General features: G+C 39.6%; 1 protein-coding gene across 2 annotated transcripts in view; it reads left to right on the top strand.

Moving 5' to 3' along the window:
- The first annotated feature begins 3,748 nt into the window (after positions 1-3,748).
- The window catches only part of GUCY1B1 (guanylate cyclase 1 soluble subunit beta 1), a 42,423-nt gene continuing 26,023 nt past the window's right edge, over positions 3,749-20,148 (top strand). Inside the window, exons 1-3 of one of the 2 annotated variants that reach the window (XM_039550774.1) lie at positions 3,749-3,818; positions 4,067-4,140; positions 19,701-19,801. In XM_039550774.1, coding sequence (XP_039406708.1) covers positions 3,816-3,818; positions 4,067-4,140; positions 19,701-19,801 — 178 coding nt within the window. In that variant the 5' untranslated portion in view covers positions 3,749-3,815. Of the gene's footprint in view, positions 3,819-4,066; positions 4,141-6,816; positions 6,891-19,700; positions 19,802-20,148 lie in introns of those variants that run through there. The other variant, XM_039550775.1, reaches the window with a different exon arrangement.

Here is a 20,148-nt window from a genome sequence, read left to right as displayed (position 1 = left end):
TTAGGGTGGAACATGAAGCTGGAAAGCCAGTCAAAGAAATAATAAACTGTGAAAGAATCTGAAACGAAGTAAACAACCTTATAAAGTTGTGTGTCTCATCTGCTTCAGCAGATTTTTGATGCTGAAAGCAAAGTCAAGCCAGTGGTTTCCTAATAAAAATGGAAATGAGCACATGGCTTTGCAACCCCATTAGAAGATGGCCTTTGAAGATCTGTCCTACACTTGCTTCTCATTTTTTGAGCACGAAATGACAAATTTTTGTGCCACTACAGCAAATGCATTTCTTGCACACATAGCAGCACGTAGTGGGAAATAATCAAGAGAATACATGCAGTAGCCTCCCAAGGGTGTGAAAAGGGGTGGATTCAGACATAGATACATTTCCGCTCTTCAGATTTTTCCGCCCAAACAAAACCTGCCAAAGAAATATCAAGGACAAAGGCATTCCCAGGAGCTTTGGACTACAAGCATGTGAAAATGAACTGATTTCCACTGATTGCAGATGTACACGTGCTACTGCATTACAGAACACCATGGACATATTGAGGGGTGTTTCATCATAGCTTGTCAATACCAGTACTGAAAAATTCATATAATGGTATAGTAGAACAGTGTAGAGTGGTATAGTAGAAATAATAGAAATAATGAATCTTGCTGAAATGAACTTAAGAGGGTGTTTCTGCATCTGAGAAGTATTATTATGAAAATTCCAAATGTCACGTCTCAGACCATAACGAGAAAATACCTGCAATTCAGTCCAATGTCAGTAAAGTAACTCCATCTTCAGTAAGTGAAATCCAGAAATACCATATAAGGCAGCTTTTTTATTCAGGATTTCAGTAACGAACTGTAAAAGCAGGCTCCAAAGTAAAAAATGCAACTTATTAAAATACTTCCTTTGTTTTATAGTGCTTGTGTATTAACACAAACCATATTAAGCTGAATGTAGATGTTCTTGGCGAGCTAGCAATTTTCCCAAACCTACTGTCTCAGCAACTGCTCTTTCACACAACATAAAAGGATCCTATGCTACTTCTTGCTTTCGTGAATCTCACCAAAAATTGCCAGATGAAGTCAGCATCTCAAATCAGGAAGAATGTTAAAATAAAATACCACTTAACCGTGTACAGCATATACCTAGTGCACGAGGGTCCCCAAATGGGAATATGATTTTGTGCTGTGGTGAAATAAGCTGCAGGCTTTATGGAAGTGCATCAGATACAATCCAAATGTTTGTGTGATGTGCATAATGCATGTGCCCTAGCAGTCCTGATACTGACATGGCTGGGCCTTGAATCTTGATTGAGCAGGTATCTGGAACGGAGGTTTGTCCTTCTCAGGAAATCACTGGGTTGAATTCTTTAATTCAGCATCTTCCAAACTTTTAAAAGGAGACCCCTATTTTAGAAAACTAAATCAATCAGTGCCTGCTTTTACTCTGCCCATGATGCTTTCACTTCACATTTTACAAATCTCACCTTGGCTAGAACATCCATTTGTATTATAATGGGTTAATCACAAGAACACCCTGCAAACACAACCTACCAAGCCTGAACCAAATCAGAAGAAAGGCAATTTCATATCTGTCTAAGGCAATTTTGACCCTTGTAGATATCAGCACTTTTGAAAAAGTGTCATTCAGATATACAAAATCACCAGGATAATCTACCTTCTGAAAACCATAACCAAAAATAACTTCATGTAATCTCTCGAATACTTGATGAGCATGAGGGCTTACCCCATATACAGACAGAGCAAGTGGATTCCCTTGAAACCTGTGAAGAATGGGAATAATTTTTTACACCTATTCTTAATATAGTCAACTTGTTTCCTGCCTGGGATGTGCTGCCAGGAGTTCCTTGATATTTGTATCCTCAAAACAGTTTTATAAGTGCGTGAAGGAGAAGACTGCAGCAACACCGGAGGGCAAAAGTCCCAGATGTTGTCTTAGGTCTTCTCGTAGTGTAGATTCACTACCAGCAGTAGGCACACAGAGATGTAATTACAACATTTGTATAGTAGGATGCATTTTCCCATTTTCCCAAACTTTACTTCCTACCAAACAGGAAAAGTAGATAGTGACCTGACATGTTCAAATCTTAGATAATTGGTGACAACCCCTATTTAGCTGTGGGAAAGCATAACCTTTGGTCTGGTTCCAACAGTATGATTTATTACATTATTTCTATTGCCAGTTTCCTGAAAATTGAAGAGATTTTTAGAGATTTGCATCTCTTCAGTTTTTGTTTGGTTTTCTACACATATATATTCAGTAGTTTGGAGTAGTTTGGTTAATTTCTTTAACTATTTTCTTTCCTCTCTTCAAAATTAACATCTTACTTGTCTGATTCTAACTGGTTATATTGAAGCTTTTGTTCTCAGTCATCCTTTTACAAAATCTAAAATCTGTTTTCCCAGTAGATTTGGACTGTGCTAAATAGAATTGATTATTCTGCCTACACTACCTGAAAGCAGGGTTTCCCTCTGCTGTTTTTGGAATGCCTACTGAGACGACTTTGCCAAATTTCTAATGCCTATCCACTTGTGTCCTCAGCTACGAGAATTTTTGAAAGATCTTAACACAGATTCAAAAGTTCACCAGGCAGTAGTTGAAATTTCAAAAGATTTTACAGGCTGCCATTTTTTAACTTATTTACATGGAATTTCCAACATCAATGCTTCATTTTTTTTTTTCCAAGAACTATGTGAACAGTTCAAATTTTATACTTATTTTGCACTATCTTACTAAGATCTGAATTCTGTAATTTTACCTACATTTAGAATCCATCTGGATTGATTAGTGTTTATGGCTTAATGTAACAAGATTTCTGCCCAAAAGCTACTACACTAGTAGTCCACGAAGTACCCTTATCCTCCTAGATAAACGAATAATCTCTCTAATATATTTTGTTTCTTCTTAAACAAGTAAAAAAAAATCGCTACTCTCCTTAGAGTTTTTACTTCATATGCTGGGGCCAGGTCTTTCGATTGTACAAAGGGCTTTAAACTATATGGGTTTTTCAAGTGCTGTATTGTAGTTTTTTATTCCTTGTATATGATAACATATGATAGAGTGTGTTATTTCCAAACTGGCCTTGGCATATTGCCTCTGCTCAAAACGTCCTGTTGTAAGGGTCATGCCCTACTTAGAGAGCCCTCTAAGAGTCCATATTCAGTAGGTTACTGATACATCGCAGTGTTTATTCTCACTGACACCCGACAGGGACTCAAAAACACACGAAAACCCCCATTAATGAAAGCACCCATTATTATGCTTTTAACTCCACTGGCCTTTGAGAAATGAATGCACAGGAGCAGAAATGCCTGCGATCACTTTGTCGCTCAGAGTCTTCCCTTTTTTGGGGACATTTGTCTTCCTAAAATTAAGTGGTTGCATCAGTACAAGAACCAACTGAAGCATTCTTGCGAATGCAGAGGGAAGTGGCACCAGGGCGAGCACGCGTTGCCCTACACCCAAGCACTGCTTGCAGGATGGGTACGTGCAGGAACGGGCCCGACACCGGGCTCGATGCCCGGCTCCGCGCCGGGCACGGGCAGCGGCCGCCCCTCAGCCCCGGCCGGCGCCGGCCCGCAGCCCCCGCCCGCCCCCGCGCGGCCCTCGGCCCCTCGCAGTCCTGCCCCCGCCTCTGATTGGAGGAGAGCGCGGCGGCCGCGCCCGCCATTGGCCCCCCGCGCAGCGAGCGCCCTCGCCATTGGCTGCCGGCGGGTGCCACTCGGGGCGGCGGCGGCCGGGGGAGGTGGTGAGGCGGCTGGGCCCATCCTCTGCTGGCGGCGGCGGCGGTGGCACCGGCACCATGGTGAGCTCCGCCGGGGCGCCCGCCGTGCCCGGCACCGGGCCCGTGGTGGGACGGAGGAGGTTGAATCCACTTGGGAAGCGGGAAGCCGGGCCCCAGCCCTGCGTTTCGGGGGGAGATGGGGTGATGTTTCGGTGGGGTCGCTTCCCGCCGGGGTGATGGGAAGGGTGGGGTGCGATGCTGCGGCCGGGGGGAGGGGGCTCCCTGCCGCCCGCTGCCTGACCGTGCCGTCGCCTCGCTCTGCCCCGCAGTACGGCTTCGTCAATCACGCCCTGGAGCTGCTCGTCATCCGCAACTACGGCCCCGCCGTCTGGGAGGACATCAAGTAAGTGTCTGTGTGTGTGTTTGTGTGCGTCCGTCCGTGTGTCTGTGCGTGTCTGTCTGTCTGTGGGCGCGCGTGTCCGCGGGGCCGCGCGGGGCCGGGCGGGTAGCGGCGCCCCGTTTGCCGCCCGCCGGGTGCCGGGCGGGGTCTGCGGGCCCGCAGTGGCTGGCGGCGGCACCGGCAGCGGTACCCGCAGGTCTGCGGGCCGGCAGAGGCACGCAGGACGCGGCTCCCAGCCGTGACAAGAACAGCGCGCCTCCTGCCGCGCCTCGTCCCGCTCGCGGCCTCCCTTAACGCCTCCAGGACCCGCCTTGTTCCATCTTTCCCGGTGTCCAGGAGCCGCAGCGGGGATGGCATTGATCCCCGCGGTCCCTCGGTTATACAGGGTATGTGGCTGGAGTAATGTGCAGGCAAAACGCCCCGAAAACACGGATGCCCATCCTTGCATCAAGCCACCAGGTGAACCGTGCAACAGTTGCATCCCTTTGCATCCCTGAAGGAATTGAGAGACAGTGTTTATTTAATAAACACTGTCTAAAACTACTGTCAGATTTTGGTAATGTCCTCAGCTTGAAATCAAAAACGTCACAGAGAAATATGTACAAGAATGTAAGTAAAAGAATGGTTTTTGGCTTCATTTCTTGAATCTGATTTCTTGTGCCCAACCCTTGCTCTTCTGGCAGTATAGCATTTTTCTAACGAGCTGACTGCCTTCACTTTAAACCTTTGATCAGTTGTGAGATTGCACTAAAAGTTTGAAATGAGCGTGCAAACAAAATTCTATTTGCCTTAAAAATAGTAGTATTAATAGCTGGGCAAAACTACAACAAAAATTTTTAAAAGGACGTAAAAGCTTACAGAGTTGTAGACTTGCTTCATCAGGCTTTAGGCAACATGTTGTCAGAAGAAAGGGTTTAATATGATTTCTTGATAAGGCAGAAGTCGATTATCCAACTTGGGGGAAGTGATCCTCTTTCAACTGGATGCCTTCTATATCTCCTGTTGCATTTATTTTGGGCCAATTTTAATATGTCAGTGTTAATGTTGATTTTATAATATATTGCTGTTGTCATTATACAATTTTTGGAGTTAAAGGACAGTTTTGACTATGAGATTTTTGTTACCATGACACATTTTTTTCATAAAATCATTCGTTAAGAATCTGGTAACCTTGCACAGTACCATGAAATCAGAGAATCATAGAAATATCCTCTGGAAGGGGTCTCTGGAGGTCATCTAGTCCAGTTTCTGTTCCAGCCTGGATTGTTACTGGCACTAGATCAGGGCTGAGCTAGTCTAGCTGAGTCTTTAAAATCACGAAAGGTGAGTCCACAGCTGTGATTCAGCAGGCATTCATTCTTTGTTCCATTGATCCCTGACTGGTATTCTGTAAATTACTGTTGGCAAATCCCATTCTTTGCATAACATAGATGAACCTTCAGTGTATGCCACAAAGTTTTGTGCTATAAGTGAGGCATTTATTTTACTTACATACTGAATATTTCTAAACACAGTGGTCTATTTTGAATTCCTATGGTTTGATTTATTTTAATGACATATGTAAATTAAAAGGCAATAAAATAGTGACACGTGCATCGTTTTCCGTGAAAATTAAAATAAAGAAATAAAAGTTTGTATAAAAGATGATGTTCATTCTTTCTTGGCATGGCATCCCTTATCAAGATGCTGTTGAGTGTCATGGCCTTTTGTCCAAATTACCCACTGAATATGTATTTGTGTTTAAGATCAATCCATCAGAGAAGATACAGTTTCATCTTCTAGTGCCTGACCAGCCATAATTCCTGAGGCATCCCATCTCTTTAGATTTTACAAACACTGAATAGAATACTGAAGATAACTAAAGCCTGTGAGGAATATTACTCATATAAAGTTTTGGAGAAATTGGATAGAAATATATGAAATACTTTTCTAAGTGCTTTTCAGCAGTGAAAATTCAGGAAGCTGGTATGTCCTGTTTCTGCTTTTCAGATGAGAAACATTTCTGTCTTGTAGCAGCCCAGCAGGTAGGCTCTGCTATTAGCTCACAAGAAGATGGCTCTCTGGAAGGAAACTGGCATGACACTACCCAGCAGAGGATTGGGATGTGATCTCCAAGAAGGAGCCAGCGTGTATGCAGCAGCTGCCGTAGCTCCTTATGTGAAAAGTGTACGCAATGGGTTATTTACTCAGCAGGATTTCTCAGCAGTGTATCCTAGAGTTTAGAAACCAGTAAATCAGCCCTCACTGGAGCAGATTATAGTGGTGCTGACTGAGGGAATGGTAGTGTCAACTGGTAGCCAAGTGATGTTGGGGAAGAGGTTGGATGTTTTATCTTTTATAAGCAAATACAAACTTCTTGCAAAGGTTTTGTTAGAATTGTTATGCATTTAGGAAACAGCAGGAAAGTACAAACCAGTGTTGTGGCGTGCTGAGTTGAATCGGCTGAATCACTGATGACTGGAGAAGTAATTACTGAAGTCAACAGTCTTTGGCTGTTTCAAAAAACCAGGGGGAACTTTGCACTGTTAGTGAGGTTGAATTTGCAATGAAACATGACATTTTTGTGAAGTAGAGAGGCCTCTGGGTAGTTCACTACAAAATTTCTTATCTAAACTTTTTTGGTTTTGGTGTTTTTTAATGTTGAGCTGATCACCTACTGCTATTTTGTTCTCTCTGAAGGCACCGCAGAAGATGTGAATCTGCACTGCAGAGTGGTGGGTTGTGATTGCTGAGTGATTCTCAAATGCCAGCAGGTGAATTTGTACTTAATATTGATAGAAGGGAAAAGAAAACATAGAACCAAATAAGTTGAAATAATGAAATCAGGTCATTTGTCAAAAAAAGTGCGTTTAAAAATGGTAAATACTGAATTTAGAGGGTGTTCTCCGTCTGAAACATGGAAACTCTTCTGTAGCTTGTGCAGTCAAAAGTGATGTTGAATGAAGTTCTTATATAGAGAATTTGGGTACCCAAATAGTTGAATTAGATGCTCTTATGAGAGTGGTGTTTTCATTGCCATCACTTACCGTTAACTGAGTCAGAATGATAATTTCAACTCTCTGTGTCTGCTATTTTGTTCATTTTTCAGCATTCTTGTGAAACCATGATCTATCAGAAATAGAGACAGTGTTTTATTGGCCCAGAGTGGAATTCTTGGGAAGGTTAGACTCCATGTTATTTTCATCCACTTTAAAAAGAAAGCATAACTAAACACCAGACTTCTTTTACACATCATATAATGAGGCACTGAGTTCATGGAAAAATTACAGTATATCCTTTGATTCAGGGCTTGGCTTTCTAAAGAGCTAGAATTAAATTGCTTGACAAAATGGTTCACAGCCTCCTATTTCTGAACCAGCATTCTGGATCCCAAATAGGTTGAATTCAAAAGGCATGTAAGTGGTGAAAGTTTATCTTGATTTATAGAGCCTTTACTCATTTTCTCAACAGCAAAGTCTCAAAAATTTGCTTCTTGTTTTTTCTCTGGCTGCCACTCGCAGAACTGAGAATTTGAACTAATGAACAGGGTTTTCATGATGAAGCCCTATAATCATTAGAGGGATTTAGCAAAGCTGGATGAACAAGAGGGAGTGAGAGGAAAGTCCTTCTGTAGTTGCTGAATTCCGCAGTAGCAGATTTTTCTTGGTGGAAATTAAGATGATTCAGCATAGTCATTTCTTTTGCTTACTGGCCGTTGTAAGCTGCACATACACTGCTCGTTGTCGTTCACTATTTCAGTCCTTGGAAGGGGAGACTTAAGACCTGCAGTGCAAGGGAGACAGGCTGCTGTGATCAGTACTTCACTAGCTCTGCAAAGAGTTACTAGTCAATAAACGGTTGATGTAGAGCTGTTAAGCACAGTTTTGCTGAGAAAACACTTTTCATTTGTTCCTTCCATACCTGAAAGAGAACCTCTTCTGAATCCTTTATTTTTCACTTGTTACATCCAGAGGGCTGGTTTAGATTGTGTGGCCACAATTGCAATGGCTGGTTCTCAAGGGTGGTTCTCAAGATTCCTTTGGCATTAGATATCTTCAAGTCCTCTGCAGCCAACATAAACTGAAAATTGTCAGGCCTGGTTATTCCCACATAGATGCAGTTCTGTGCTCATGTCTGTTTAAGGTCAAATTTGTACTTCTGGGTGGTACGGTAGCGTGTGAACACGATCATTAGTGCACCTGGAATTACTGTCCATGTACCTGTCCAAAACAATACAGAGATTACTCATATTGTCATAATGAAAACTTCCACGGCTTAAGAAATTGTCTTCCCTAGTATGTTTCTATAGTGGGCATATTTTTATGGTGTATGATAGTACCTTTTTAAAAGAGGCCTCTAACATGATAAAATATGAGCTCTTCTGCAACAGGTATCACATATGGCTGAGGTGAACAGCCAATAAATACATGTGAAATTTTGATCACTCCATTCAGCAGCTCTAAGGGTTTAATTGTGTAACAAGCATTGACAGGGATGTCTTCTTGAAACAGTTCCAGGTCAATATGTGGGAGCTAGAGCAATGTCAGCAGGGAATATGTACAGAGTCTTTTTTCCTGTGTTTCCCAACACTATTCCTCTGTGTTTGATTAAATGAATACAGGATTTTCCCACGGGCTTCTAAATCTGAATTGAGGCCAGGTTAGATGCTCAAACTGTGACACTTTCAAACATACTGCCAAGAAAATGAATGAGAAGTCAAATATCTAATTAAGAAATGCATTAAAATGCTTCATCTCAAGCCTGTAGAGTAAATTAGTATTTTTCCCAAACAGGTATCCCACAAAAATATGTGGATTTGGGAAATGAAATGGCCCAACCAATCAGCTGCAGTCTTCATCTTCCTTCTGTTTTTATGGTAGAAGTCCCCACAAAAACATGTAGCCTGGAAAAACTAGGATGGAAGTTGAAACTCAGTGTTTGCTAAAAGTAACTACCCTGAGGTGAAAACACTTTTTATTTGATTCTAGAGAAGTGTTCAAACTTGCATAGTAGAAAAACGTGTTTTTTCCCCAACAGCCATGTATCGTTTGCTGTCTGTACCTCAGTGTGGCACATCTAAATCAAGTGATAGCCTTATATCCCTGGTCCTCCATGCTTAATATAGAATTAAGGCAGCTTCCTGCATGTGCCCTGTTTTGTCCTTCTTTGGAGGGTTAGGATGGCATGTGCTGTTCACACTCTTAAATGCCAAGACTCCAGGTCTGGGGAGACTTCTGGGTGGCACAAACTTTACATGGACTCAGTGATCTGGAAGTGCACACAAAGGAAGAGCAAAAGTCGATAGCTTGTCCTAGGAGGAAGGAAACTTTTGTTCCCCAAGCTTCACAGATTATCACCTACCAAGGCTAAAGGCTCTTAAAAGTTTTTTTTTTCTGTAAGTCTCCTGTTATGGTTAAAATGGTGAAACACTGAGGATTGAGAAGTTATCCTGGTGCAGTGTGGAAAAGGGAAGTGGAAAGTTTCTCTGCTCAGTTTCAAACTGGGTTCAGCTGAAGTTGTAGAAGACTGTACCATTTGGAGGAGTGAAATAAACTGCAGGACTATCATTTGCCTGGAGAAAATTAAACAGACAGAAACTTCTGCATCCTGTTGGTGAAGGTTAACATAGGTCAGACTTTAGTGACGGTGTAGCTTTTGCAGTGAAATGTAGGTGGTTTAAGAATACATGTTTTTGGGTAAATTTTCAAAGGCATTCCTAGCAGTTAGGTTTATTAGTAGTATTGTAGGTTGTCCACTTAAGTCAGGAAAGGTAGATGCTTTTATTCATTTATGTTTTTAAAAATTGTATTCCACTGACTTTCACTAGCATTTAGATAATTAGGAACTCATTGACAAGATGTGCTATTCTGATTAATTATATTTGTAGTGATATTCTATAATAGTAAGTAATATAAAATAAATATGAAATGCCTTTCAGAATATGTTTTATAATTTTTTACAGGAGATGAACTTGGATTGCACTGTTTCCTGGGAATTTCTCACATAGCAAAAGTTGTCTATTTTTATGCTACTTAAACAAAGCAAATAATAAAAAGCTTTGTTAGCTGCAGAGAATGAAGGCTCTAGCTTGGCTGACTGTGTCTGTATGCTGAGTTCAGAATGTCACTTTGTCAGAGGTGTTTTTTTCTTTTTATTAGTGTATCAAAACACAATTTACATTTGTTTACAGATTCTGTGAGAATCAAGATTTTGGCCTACTGCTTAGCACAATGTTTAGATGTAGTAATAGCTCATACTACAGTGTAGTTTGCCTTTGCAGAAACCTAGGAAAATATGTACAAAAGCTCTAGTGAAACATTGTTTTAAGTTGCAGTAGCAAATTCTTAAGATGTGTGGGAATTTAGGTAACTTGTAGGTCTGATGCTGGTAGTCTGTAAAGTCCATGAAAATTGTGTTTTGAGCGTAAGAAGTGCTGAGTACCCTTAAAAACCAGAACCACCTGTTGCATACCGGGCACCCTAAATGAATGAAACCTTTTTGATCTGTGGTGTTCCTGCCTATTTTAAATGGAAATGGTCTAATTGGCCTCATGAGATTGTTGGAGAGCTAATTAATGCTTCTGCATGCAATTAGTGTAGAGATCAATTCCACAGGAAGACTTATTAGAAAGGAATAATTCTCTCTTCAGAACTGGATTTGCAAACTGCTATATATTGAGGAATGGGATAAAATAAAATATGAAATAGTTGCACATTAGTGGAGTAGGACCTAGCCTCAGTACTGAAAGAACTGGAAGCCTGGAGGAAAAGGAACAGGTTCTGTGGGCTCATGGGTGTGGCTGGTATGTTGTGTCATACAGGCTCGGGAACAGAGAGGGAAATGTTGCTTGGGGCAAACTGCTCTAATGTTGCTGTGAGTGGACCTGAGTTCATCTTTCCTGCTTTCACTAAACTACAAAAAAAAAGTTTGCCAGACGCTTATGGCTCTTTATGAGACATGTTTTATTTCTTTGTAACTGTTCTGGAAAGTGCTTTTCAAGTTTTCAGCTGACTGTAGTTTCTATGAATAGGGCAGCCCTTTAAAAAGCATGTAAAACAGTACCATAGTCTGTAACAATCTGTCTGCAGTGATAACAGTGTCACTTCTGGTAGGAGAGGAGTTGGATAATCATGAGCTTGGAATGTAGAGTTTTTGGAGAAACTCTATTTGTATATGTAGGCACATATGCATATAAATATTGATGTGCACTTATATGTGCATGTGCATGTGCATATTATGTCCACATAATCGCCATGTGGCCTGGGCAATAAAAATGCAAACTAAACAGGAAATAAGAATCAAATATCTGTACAAAATGTGACGTGTGGCACTTCTGTTAGTAGTCATCTGTAGTGGAAGCAAGTGAAGAGACTTCCAGTTATCTTTGGTATTTCTTGTCAAGGGGGCTGATTTGCAGGAGAACTCTGGTGCCAACCTCCTTGTAAATTTCAAAGTGTAGATTTGGATGTGTCTTGGACTTCAATTTTGTTTCATCCTATTAATGCCTTTGGGATTTCTCCCATCAGAATTCTGGCTTTCCTCTTCCTTTCTTCTGTACTTCTCCTCCCAGGAACTATAGAAGTCTGAGTGGTGAACAAGTGGGTTTTGGAGTTTGCCACATAGACACATATACCTGTATGCTGTAGTGGTGGCTGTCAGTCCCCTGTGACTCTTCTTTCCTTCTTTGTTGAACTGCTGGGAGCTTGCTTGGTATTTCCCTTTCCCAGCCCACAACTAATTACTGTAAGGAATGCTTGCTTGACAGTTTACCTGAATTTACTGATTCTTTCATGCTCAAAAGTGTTGCAGACTTTGTTAATTATTTTAACTGTCTTGTCACAATGAACACTGGTGAAAAAAATAGACTATTCACTAGAGTTTAGATTGTGAATCCATTCTTATTTTGGATCATGTAGTTCTCAGTTGTAAATAATTGCAGTGATCTGGGAAAAAGCAAGAAAATGGAGGTTTTGCAGCCTCTTTTAGCACCTTGTGGGTTTACCCAGTGCTGAAGGCAGTGTTCCGTTCAACCAGTCTCATAACAATTTTGAAAAAAATACAGATTGCCTGTAAGTAGATGTGAGAAAGACACTTTGGAAAGACATTAGTGGTGAAATGACAATAGATTATTTCTTTTTAATCCAAATACGTTTTAACATTAGTGAGTTTTTACCCAGAAAGTAACATTTTTTGTAGTTTGTTTTTAAGTCCTTATTTCATACTATCCCAAAATTCTAATCAGTATAATTATATCATTATAATTTTTTTTTAAGTGATGCTGAATAGATGATTCTTCATAGGTATGGAGGTTAATATTTACAAGCTTCCTAGGGTCAGGACACTATACTGCCTGCTCTTTCAGTTCCTCACAGCGGAGGGACCTGCTTGAAGGTTAGGAGTTAAACTGAGTGGATGCCAAATTCTTTAATTCCTCTGGGAATTAGTTGGCTAAAAGGAAATAGTGCCATGTTATGAAACTTTGTGTGAGTGTTCTTGCAGTATCTCTCAGGTACTTTGCAGGTTTCCTAGAATTAAGTGCTTTTGGACATGCCAGGATAACAGGTGCTATAAACACATCATTCACTCTTATAAATGAAATGCATGAAAGAGTATTTTGTAAATACCATTCATTTTAGACCACTTACATAAAAGGAAGCAAAATAATACTGGCTTTATATTTTTAATAATATTTTTAGTATTTGTAGTAGCAGTGAGGAACTTGTACTTTTGTTAACTGTATCTTCTAGTATTATCTTGTTTTGAAAACCTACATTAAACACTCCCATATCCAGCCTGTAAAACTGGGAAATAGCTCAGAACTGTGAAGTCTATAAATACACCTATTTACTTTACCCAGAACATAATTTTCCTGGACAGATTCCCGTTTTTATTTAATCTTGTAACTTAATATAATTTATGTTCTTCCCAGCTGGGTGTTTTAAAATATCTTTGGACCATCCACAACATGCACAAGTCTATTTTGTTTTTTTTCCTTTTCAGAAGACTGGCACAATATTTGTAATAATTTTTAGTAAAGCATCTTTGTGAAGTACATGAAAAAACGATGAGAAGCATTTTGAAAAGACCAACTGTCTGTGAAGTAATATAATGAGCAGTGAGTTTGCTATTTTAATTTAAATGAGGTACAAAGACAACGATTCTGGTTTCACAGATACCATCTCTAGTTCTGACCCGTGTAATCCTGTTTAAGAGTGCTACTCTTGGAACGGAATTAAACTTGACTTGCTCCTATCAGTGAGATCAGAACCATGCTGTGTTTCTAAGTGCAGTAGTGTTATTTTGTCATTAAGATTGTTTTGACCGATCTCTTCAATTTAACAAGCACTTTTTCCATCCTTGTTACACCAAGAGAACTGAAGCACAATGGTGGCAAAAGTCCCAACAGAAACAATACGTATCATGGAAGAAGTCCTGGAGGTGGGTTTGGAACTAGTGACTGTTTTGGTGTGTTTGAGGTGACACACCCAGTGTGCACACTTCGGACTGAGTTTTGATAGGAAGAGATCCAGTTGTGCATTTGGGACACTGGATGATCTCTTAAAGTGATACTAACAGCTTCTAAGTAATAATGTATCACAGAGAAGCCTGTGCATCTTCAGGATGCAAAGTAATTGTTCCATGGGGTCTTCTACCACATTTTTTCTCAATATTTGCTGCATGCAAATGGGGAGGGTTCTTTTTCTGTAAGAATTTTTTAAGATTTCAGCTTTTTGACTGACAGAGGCAGAATAGCAAGTGATACTTCACAGGAATAAGAAGGTTTTGTCAGCAGCAATCTTCTTGATTATGATTTATGCAAATTCACTTTAAATACGACAATCTGATTGCAAAATTACATTGAAACTCACTTTGTGCAGAATGGGCTATATAAGTAACACCAGCCTGATGTGACATCTTGTCCAGCTGTGTTGCTGTAAAATCTCCAAAGATGGCAAAAGAAATCTTTACTACCTCAAACCTCTATGAGAAACAAAAATGTGTGCAGTCTTTGGGTTAAAAATCTGAAGTGCAGGATCTGTTCTGATTTTAAGAACAGTTTTTTCTCAGAATGTTTGTCCACACATAGCATTTCAGCCATTTCTGTGAATTATTAACATTACCTTTGAACATTAGTACTGTGTTTACAAATACTGAACTAGTTGCACAATGGAGAAGATTTTCAAAGGGACCATTGTACACTATCACCTGTAATGCTGTTCTGTGCTCCTGAGTCAACAGCAGTTTGGGGGGTGTTAGCAGACTGATGGAGGAAAGGCTGTTTTAGGAATTGATCCTGCTTTGATCTATTCAATAGGAATTTTTCCACTGATTTCAAGGCCAAATCTGTATGTGAAAAATATCCTCTGTATAGCTGTTATTTTCCATGGTGCAATGGCTAAGGTTCTTCTCTTGCCCAAGTAAACTGCCTCACATTAACCTGGATAATAGAAACATTCTGGAGGAAAACAAAAGCATTTTAGAAAAGTCTGGGCTGGAATCTTTGTTTCCCACAATTGAAATAGCTCTGTGTAGTCATTCAGAATTAGTCTAGAGTAAATAAGAAGGGCTGCCAGACTGTAGGAGTTAGGACAGGCATGTCATAGGATGTAAGTTTTGAACCATGAAATATCACATCTCAGGTGACAGGAGTTGGTTTGGGCAAGAGCATTAAAATCCCAGGGTGTGTTAACATTTTGAACATAAATTTACAGGGGAGCAAAACCCACACTTATTTTGTCTCTATGAATGTAAATGAGGCATTAATTGTGAATTCTGTTCTATTTGACTTGGAAGTTATTTTGAAAGAACAGGCATATAAAAGTTAAAAGTTTGCTACTGTAATACTGTTGTTTCATTAAAGAATTAAGCAGGGCTTGGGAATTTGCCAGAGCTTGTTGCTTTTGGCTCATTTCCACTCAAGTTCTTAAGAAAGCCACCAATATGTTATTGCTGTTAATGTCTTTGTGATCAAACACCACAGTCTGCAGAAAACATTAGAACTATGCTAATTTCCTCCCATAATTTTATCTGGTAAAAAACTGTAACTAAAGATTGCAGCAAAACATTTCAAGGGAAATGCCACAGTTTTTTGTAAAGCTATGGATTATGAAGTTTTCTCTGAAATGTGGTCAGCCAAATACAAATGTAAGGGAATTGCTCATGATGGACAGCCAACCACAGCAGCTCTGCAGAGCTGACAAAGCAGCCTCACTCTTAGTATTATAACAGTTTTCACAACACTATCATATATTTCTTCATATGAGCCTTGTTGTAGAACCATTTCCTTAGTGCAGGCAGCTTTGAGAAATCAGGTAGGGTCACTTAATTAGGAGGGAAGACTGCAGCCATGAGGAAATTTTAGGTATTGCCCATTCACCTGAATGACACTGCTCCATTTCCTGGGCTGCTGGGGTCAGCAGCCTCTGGTCAGCCATGGTCGGCCTCTTTGGTGCTGATAGCTGTGATGCTGTCTCAGACACATTGATTAGAGGATCTGCTGTTCTGTAGACTTGATAAAGGACCAGTGCCTCTGTAAAAATAGGAGTGCTTTCCCTTTGCATTGGCCATCTTGGATGAACTCACTGCAGCATTTTCCCGTCGCATGTTGTCTTAAGACTAGTACTTCAGAGAGAAAGCATTTGGAAGCTCTCACTGCTGTCAGACTACTGAGGGAGGCAGAAGGGCTTCAGAAGCCTGTCCACAATCACTCTGGCTACGTGTTGTCTGTATGCACACCAGCTTCTGTGAACAGGTGATGGAGCAGGCAGGGAAATTCATCTAGCAGAAAAATAATACAGAAAAACAGATACCTAACTGAATTTTATTTCAGCTCAGCACCTATCTAAATTGCTAGGATGTACCAGCACAACAGATCTTGGAGGTATGGAGAAGGAATTGACTTGGAAAGGAAGAAGAATGTTCTGAAATTTAATAATTTTCAAGCATGGATCTTAAAAAAGCAGTTTATATTTTCACACAGGCTTGGATTAGACATTGTGATAGTATTTGCCATATTTGTAGAATAAGCAAATAAGTTTTTGCCTGCATGATTTTGACTGAGGAGTATATTTACTCCCCTGCAGGAGTAACTATTTACTTTGACAAGTTTTCTAGAAAATTTTGCTTACCTTAAAATTATTTTTTAATGGGAAGTACATGAGTAGTGCTGCTCAGATGGCTTCTGAGTGATCCAAAGGATCTAGAGTAAACTCGAAAATAAATAGTTAAAATAATTGAATGGAATAGGCACTGAACTAACCAGTGGTGATTTTAAAAGGTGGTGGCTCAGAGAAATTGCAGGTACTGAAGAAAATCTTTGACAAAATAAACTAAAGACAAACAAAATTGGAAAGAAGAATCATGGCTTGGCACAGAGAAGTAAACAGGAAAAGTTCCAGTCAATGTAGTTAGAAAGAAATGTAAGAAGTTTTGAAAGAGATACTAACATCATCAAACTGGGACAATTTTTCATAGAGAAAATTCTCACACAGAAAAACTGTGTCTACTGGACTGTGCAAGTATGCAGTATTTTTGAGGATGTTCATTGGTTTTCCAGATGTGTGTGCTATCCTTTGTGGTTTGGCTCAGATCAGAGAGACTAAAAGAAAGCACAGCATGTATCCGAGATGTGGGAAAGTTTGTTCACCCTTTGCAAACATCCCTCCAAACTGCAGCTGACTTGTAGTTTCATACCATGTTATGAGAATCAAAGAATCAAGATGGTTTTCTTTTCTCATATTCATTTCAATTCTGTTCTTAGGAAATGTAAACTTTACCTTCTTGTCCCTGACTGATGTCTTATGTTTCAAGACGACATTTCCCACTGGCAACTCCAGCTCTCCTCCTGCTTAAGACCCTGCTTAATTAAGGTTATTACAATATTTTTTAGGTCATTGGCTAGAGAACGACGTTCCTTTTATGTAGAATTATGAGGGATGTTTAGTCTCATGTCCCCTATAGCCTTGTCATATTCCTGTAGGAAAATTGCTTAGCTTGTTTTCAGTTCATTGTTCTTAGAATGAGTATAAAAATGGTTATTTCAAGTAACAGTTACTTCAGTTATTAATAAATAATATATTTTTGAAATATAGAAACAATGTTGTGTAATTTTTGGACAGTGGGAAGAATGTGAGGAGCAAGATTAAAGGAAGATGAAGAGTAAAAAGAAAATAATGGCTTCCAGATATCCATTAAGTGAACAGGTTATCAAAGACTGGTGATTACAAACTGGAGGGTTAAATGATGAGTCTTTTCACTTAGGTCAGTAGAATACTGCCATATGAGATTGGAATCAGTCCTTCTCAGCAGTACCATTTGCCATCTAGCAGTTTTAAGATCAACAAGAGTACTTAATTCTCAGACCTCTCCCCTTTGAGTACCGGAGGAAATATTTCTGTTTCTATGGATGGATAATTCCACTATATCTGTAAATGCTTGAATTGTTCTGCAGACATTATTATTTTGTATTAATTAATTTATTAAATAAATGACACTGCTTTAGAAAATCAAAACCTGAGTTACAGTCAAAGAATTTGGTTTTAATTTATGGTTGATTATGTTATGATAATGGAGAGAAAGAATTTGATGTAAAAGGGACTGCAGGATTTTACATAGTAGATTTAGAATTTTACTTTTTGTAGGTTTTTGTTATTCCTCTGGTGACCAAGGGAAATTCAGAAGTTAGAAATATTGGCTCTGTAGGCTTGAGCCTTATCTCAAAGAGCACTTCTGTCAAACTCTGGTAAAAGCTCCTCATTACCATGGTACTAGTAAATAACTAATTACTCATTCTCCTCTTTCATTTGTACATTAGAAAAATAATTATACTACCAAGTTGATGAATGTCTTGATTTGCATCCCTTGTGCTTAGATTTTTTTTCAAACCTACCTCATAATCTGCCTTTTTTATAGTTTTTCTAATTCTAAGGGGTTTTTTTCTGTAGAGCAACATTGTGTACTGTTTGTTTTTTTTTTTTTTTGGTGTGACGTGATTCGGTAATTCACTTCAAGGCTTTCCTGTCTCTTTGCCTTTCTCTTGACTTCCTGAAATGAACTGCAGGACAGAGATACATTTAGATGAAAGGGTATAATTTCTTTTTAATGAGGTAGCTATGACCCTCCACCTGCAAATATACTAATGATGCCATGATCATATGAGTTTTGCTGAGCCAAAATATATTCTAGGTACATCAATTAGAGCATGAGTACTTAAAAATGTCTCCTCTTCTGTCACTATTTCTGTGAAGTATGCTGTGTCTATAGAGAATCATTGTAGGTGGCACCACAGGAGGTGACCACCTATTTTAAAAAACATACTGAGAAAGGAGACTGTGCTCATTTTCACATGAGGACTTCAACAAACAGGGCACGACTTCATCAGAGAACACATCAGGCCCCTCTGCACATCTCCTCTTCTGTTGAAGGAAAATTTGCAAGGGAAATAAGAACAAATACAGAATATTACTTTACTTGAAGCTGGGCAGAGACAGGGCCATGGCCATTGGCATGCTCTGTGCACAGCAGGACCGACCACATGGGCAGCTGGCTCTTCAGTGTCCTGGGGTCTGCCTGCCCATGAGGGTGCTCCCTGTCCTTTTCCCTAGAGCTGGGACTTGGCCACTCCTGCAGCACGAGTGGCCTGGCTCCTGTGCCATGCAGATGGGGTGAAATAGGGAGGAAGGCATTTGTGGGCTCTCCCTAGTAACTCACTTGTGCCAAATGCAAAGTTTGGAAGGCACAACAGTTCATTCATTGTCTGGGGGATCATCTTCTTTTCCTCAGTAAAAAAATATAGCCTACGGAGTTGTGCTGCCTTTTGGACAAGCTGCTGACCTGATGTTCATGATCTAGAGAATACTAGGTGACGCTGAAAAACAAAGTAGTTATTTTGTTTTGGTTTTTTACTTAGTAGCAGTAGTAAATGTGGACAGGACTTATGTATGAGTCTTGTCTTAAACCCGGGGTTGAGAGTTGTTTTCTTTAGTGAAGAAATGTGTATTTTTATTGTGCTTTAGCTAAGTAGTGACACTTTACACATGAGAATTGATGTGCAATGTGAGAACAAGGCCTTGCAATATCCCAGCATCCTTTTTCTTCCTATCTGCTGGGCATGTGCAGAATTCTGAAAAAAGATACTTGATTTGGTACCTGCATCTGTATTTTAAATTCCACTTTGGACATATGTGCAAATGGTTGTTAGAAACATCCCACGCCTTTTGTAAATAAAGTGTAATTGAAATGTGATGGAATGAAAAAGCTTAAAAAGTGTTTAAAGAGCACATCATGGGCTGTAGTATTGGATATTCTGTTATTTTAAAATGCAGATTGTGTCTTTATTAGTACAGCAACTTCTTTTTGAGGCTCTATACTGAAAAATCATGTTTATTTTCTTATATCTAATTATTATTTATAGAACACTCATGGTCTGAAATATTTGCGTTGTACACTAATGACTGAGGTATGGAACAAATTTATTTCTAATTTTTTGTCTTAAATAACTCTACAAACTTATTTTATTTAAAAGACTTTTATCCATATGGTGCTTTTCCCTCAAGCAAAAAGATTTTATTCTGTTTTCTTTTTAGGAAGGAGGCACAGCTGGATGAAGAGGGACAGTTTCTGGTCAGAATAATCTACGATGATTCCAAAACCTATGACCTTGTTGCAGCTGCAAGCAAGGTCCTTAGTAAGTAGTACAGATATCTTCTTTGCCCATTCATCACAAAAAAGGTAATACCCCTCCTGCCTCCCAAATCTGTGTAGCAGAGAAGAACAGGATTTAGCACAGAGGAAGTGAAAACGGAGTATTGGTCAAAGAGAGGATTTTTTTTTTTTAAATCTTAGAATAAAGAATTGTATTTCTTTTATTTCTCTTAAGAAAATTTTATTCCTTTTATTCCTTGAAATTATTTCTATTACTTCTAAAGTATTCCATCTTAAACTGGAGAAATATTCCCCATCCACAGAGCATGGGCAGTGTTACAAAGCAGTCCTGAAGTAAAATCCTACTGCAGCTGCCTTCCAATACACCCA

The sequence above is a fragment of the Corvus cornix genome, chromosome 4 (genome assembly GCF_000738735.6).
Source record: "Corvus cornix cornix isolate S_Up_H32 chromosome 4, ASM73873v5, whole genome shotgun sequence".
NCBI classification, from domain to species: Eukaryota; Metazoa; Chordata; class Aves; order Passeriformes; family Corvidae; genus Corvus; species Corvus cornix.
Note: the sequence above shows the minus strand (reverse complement) of the source record. Positions and strands in the feature narration are given on the sequence as shown.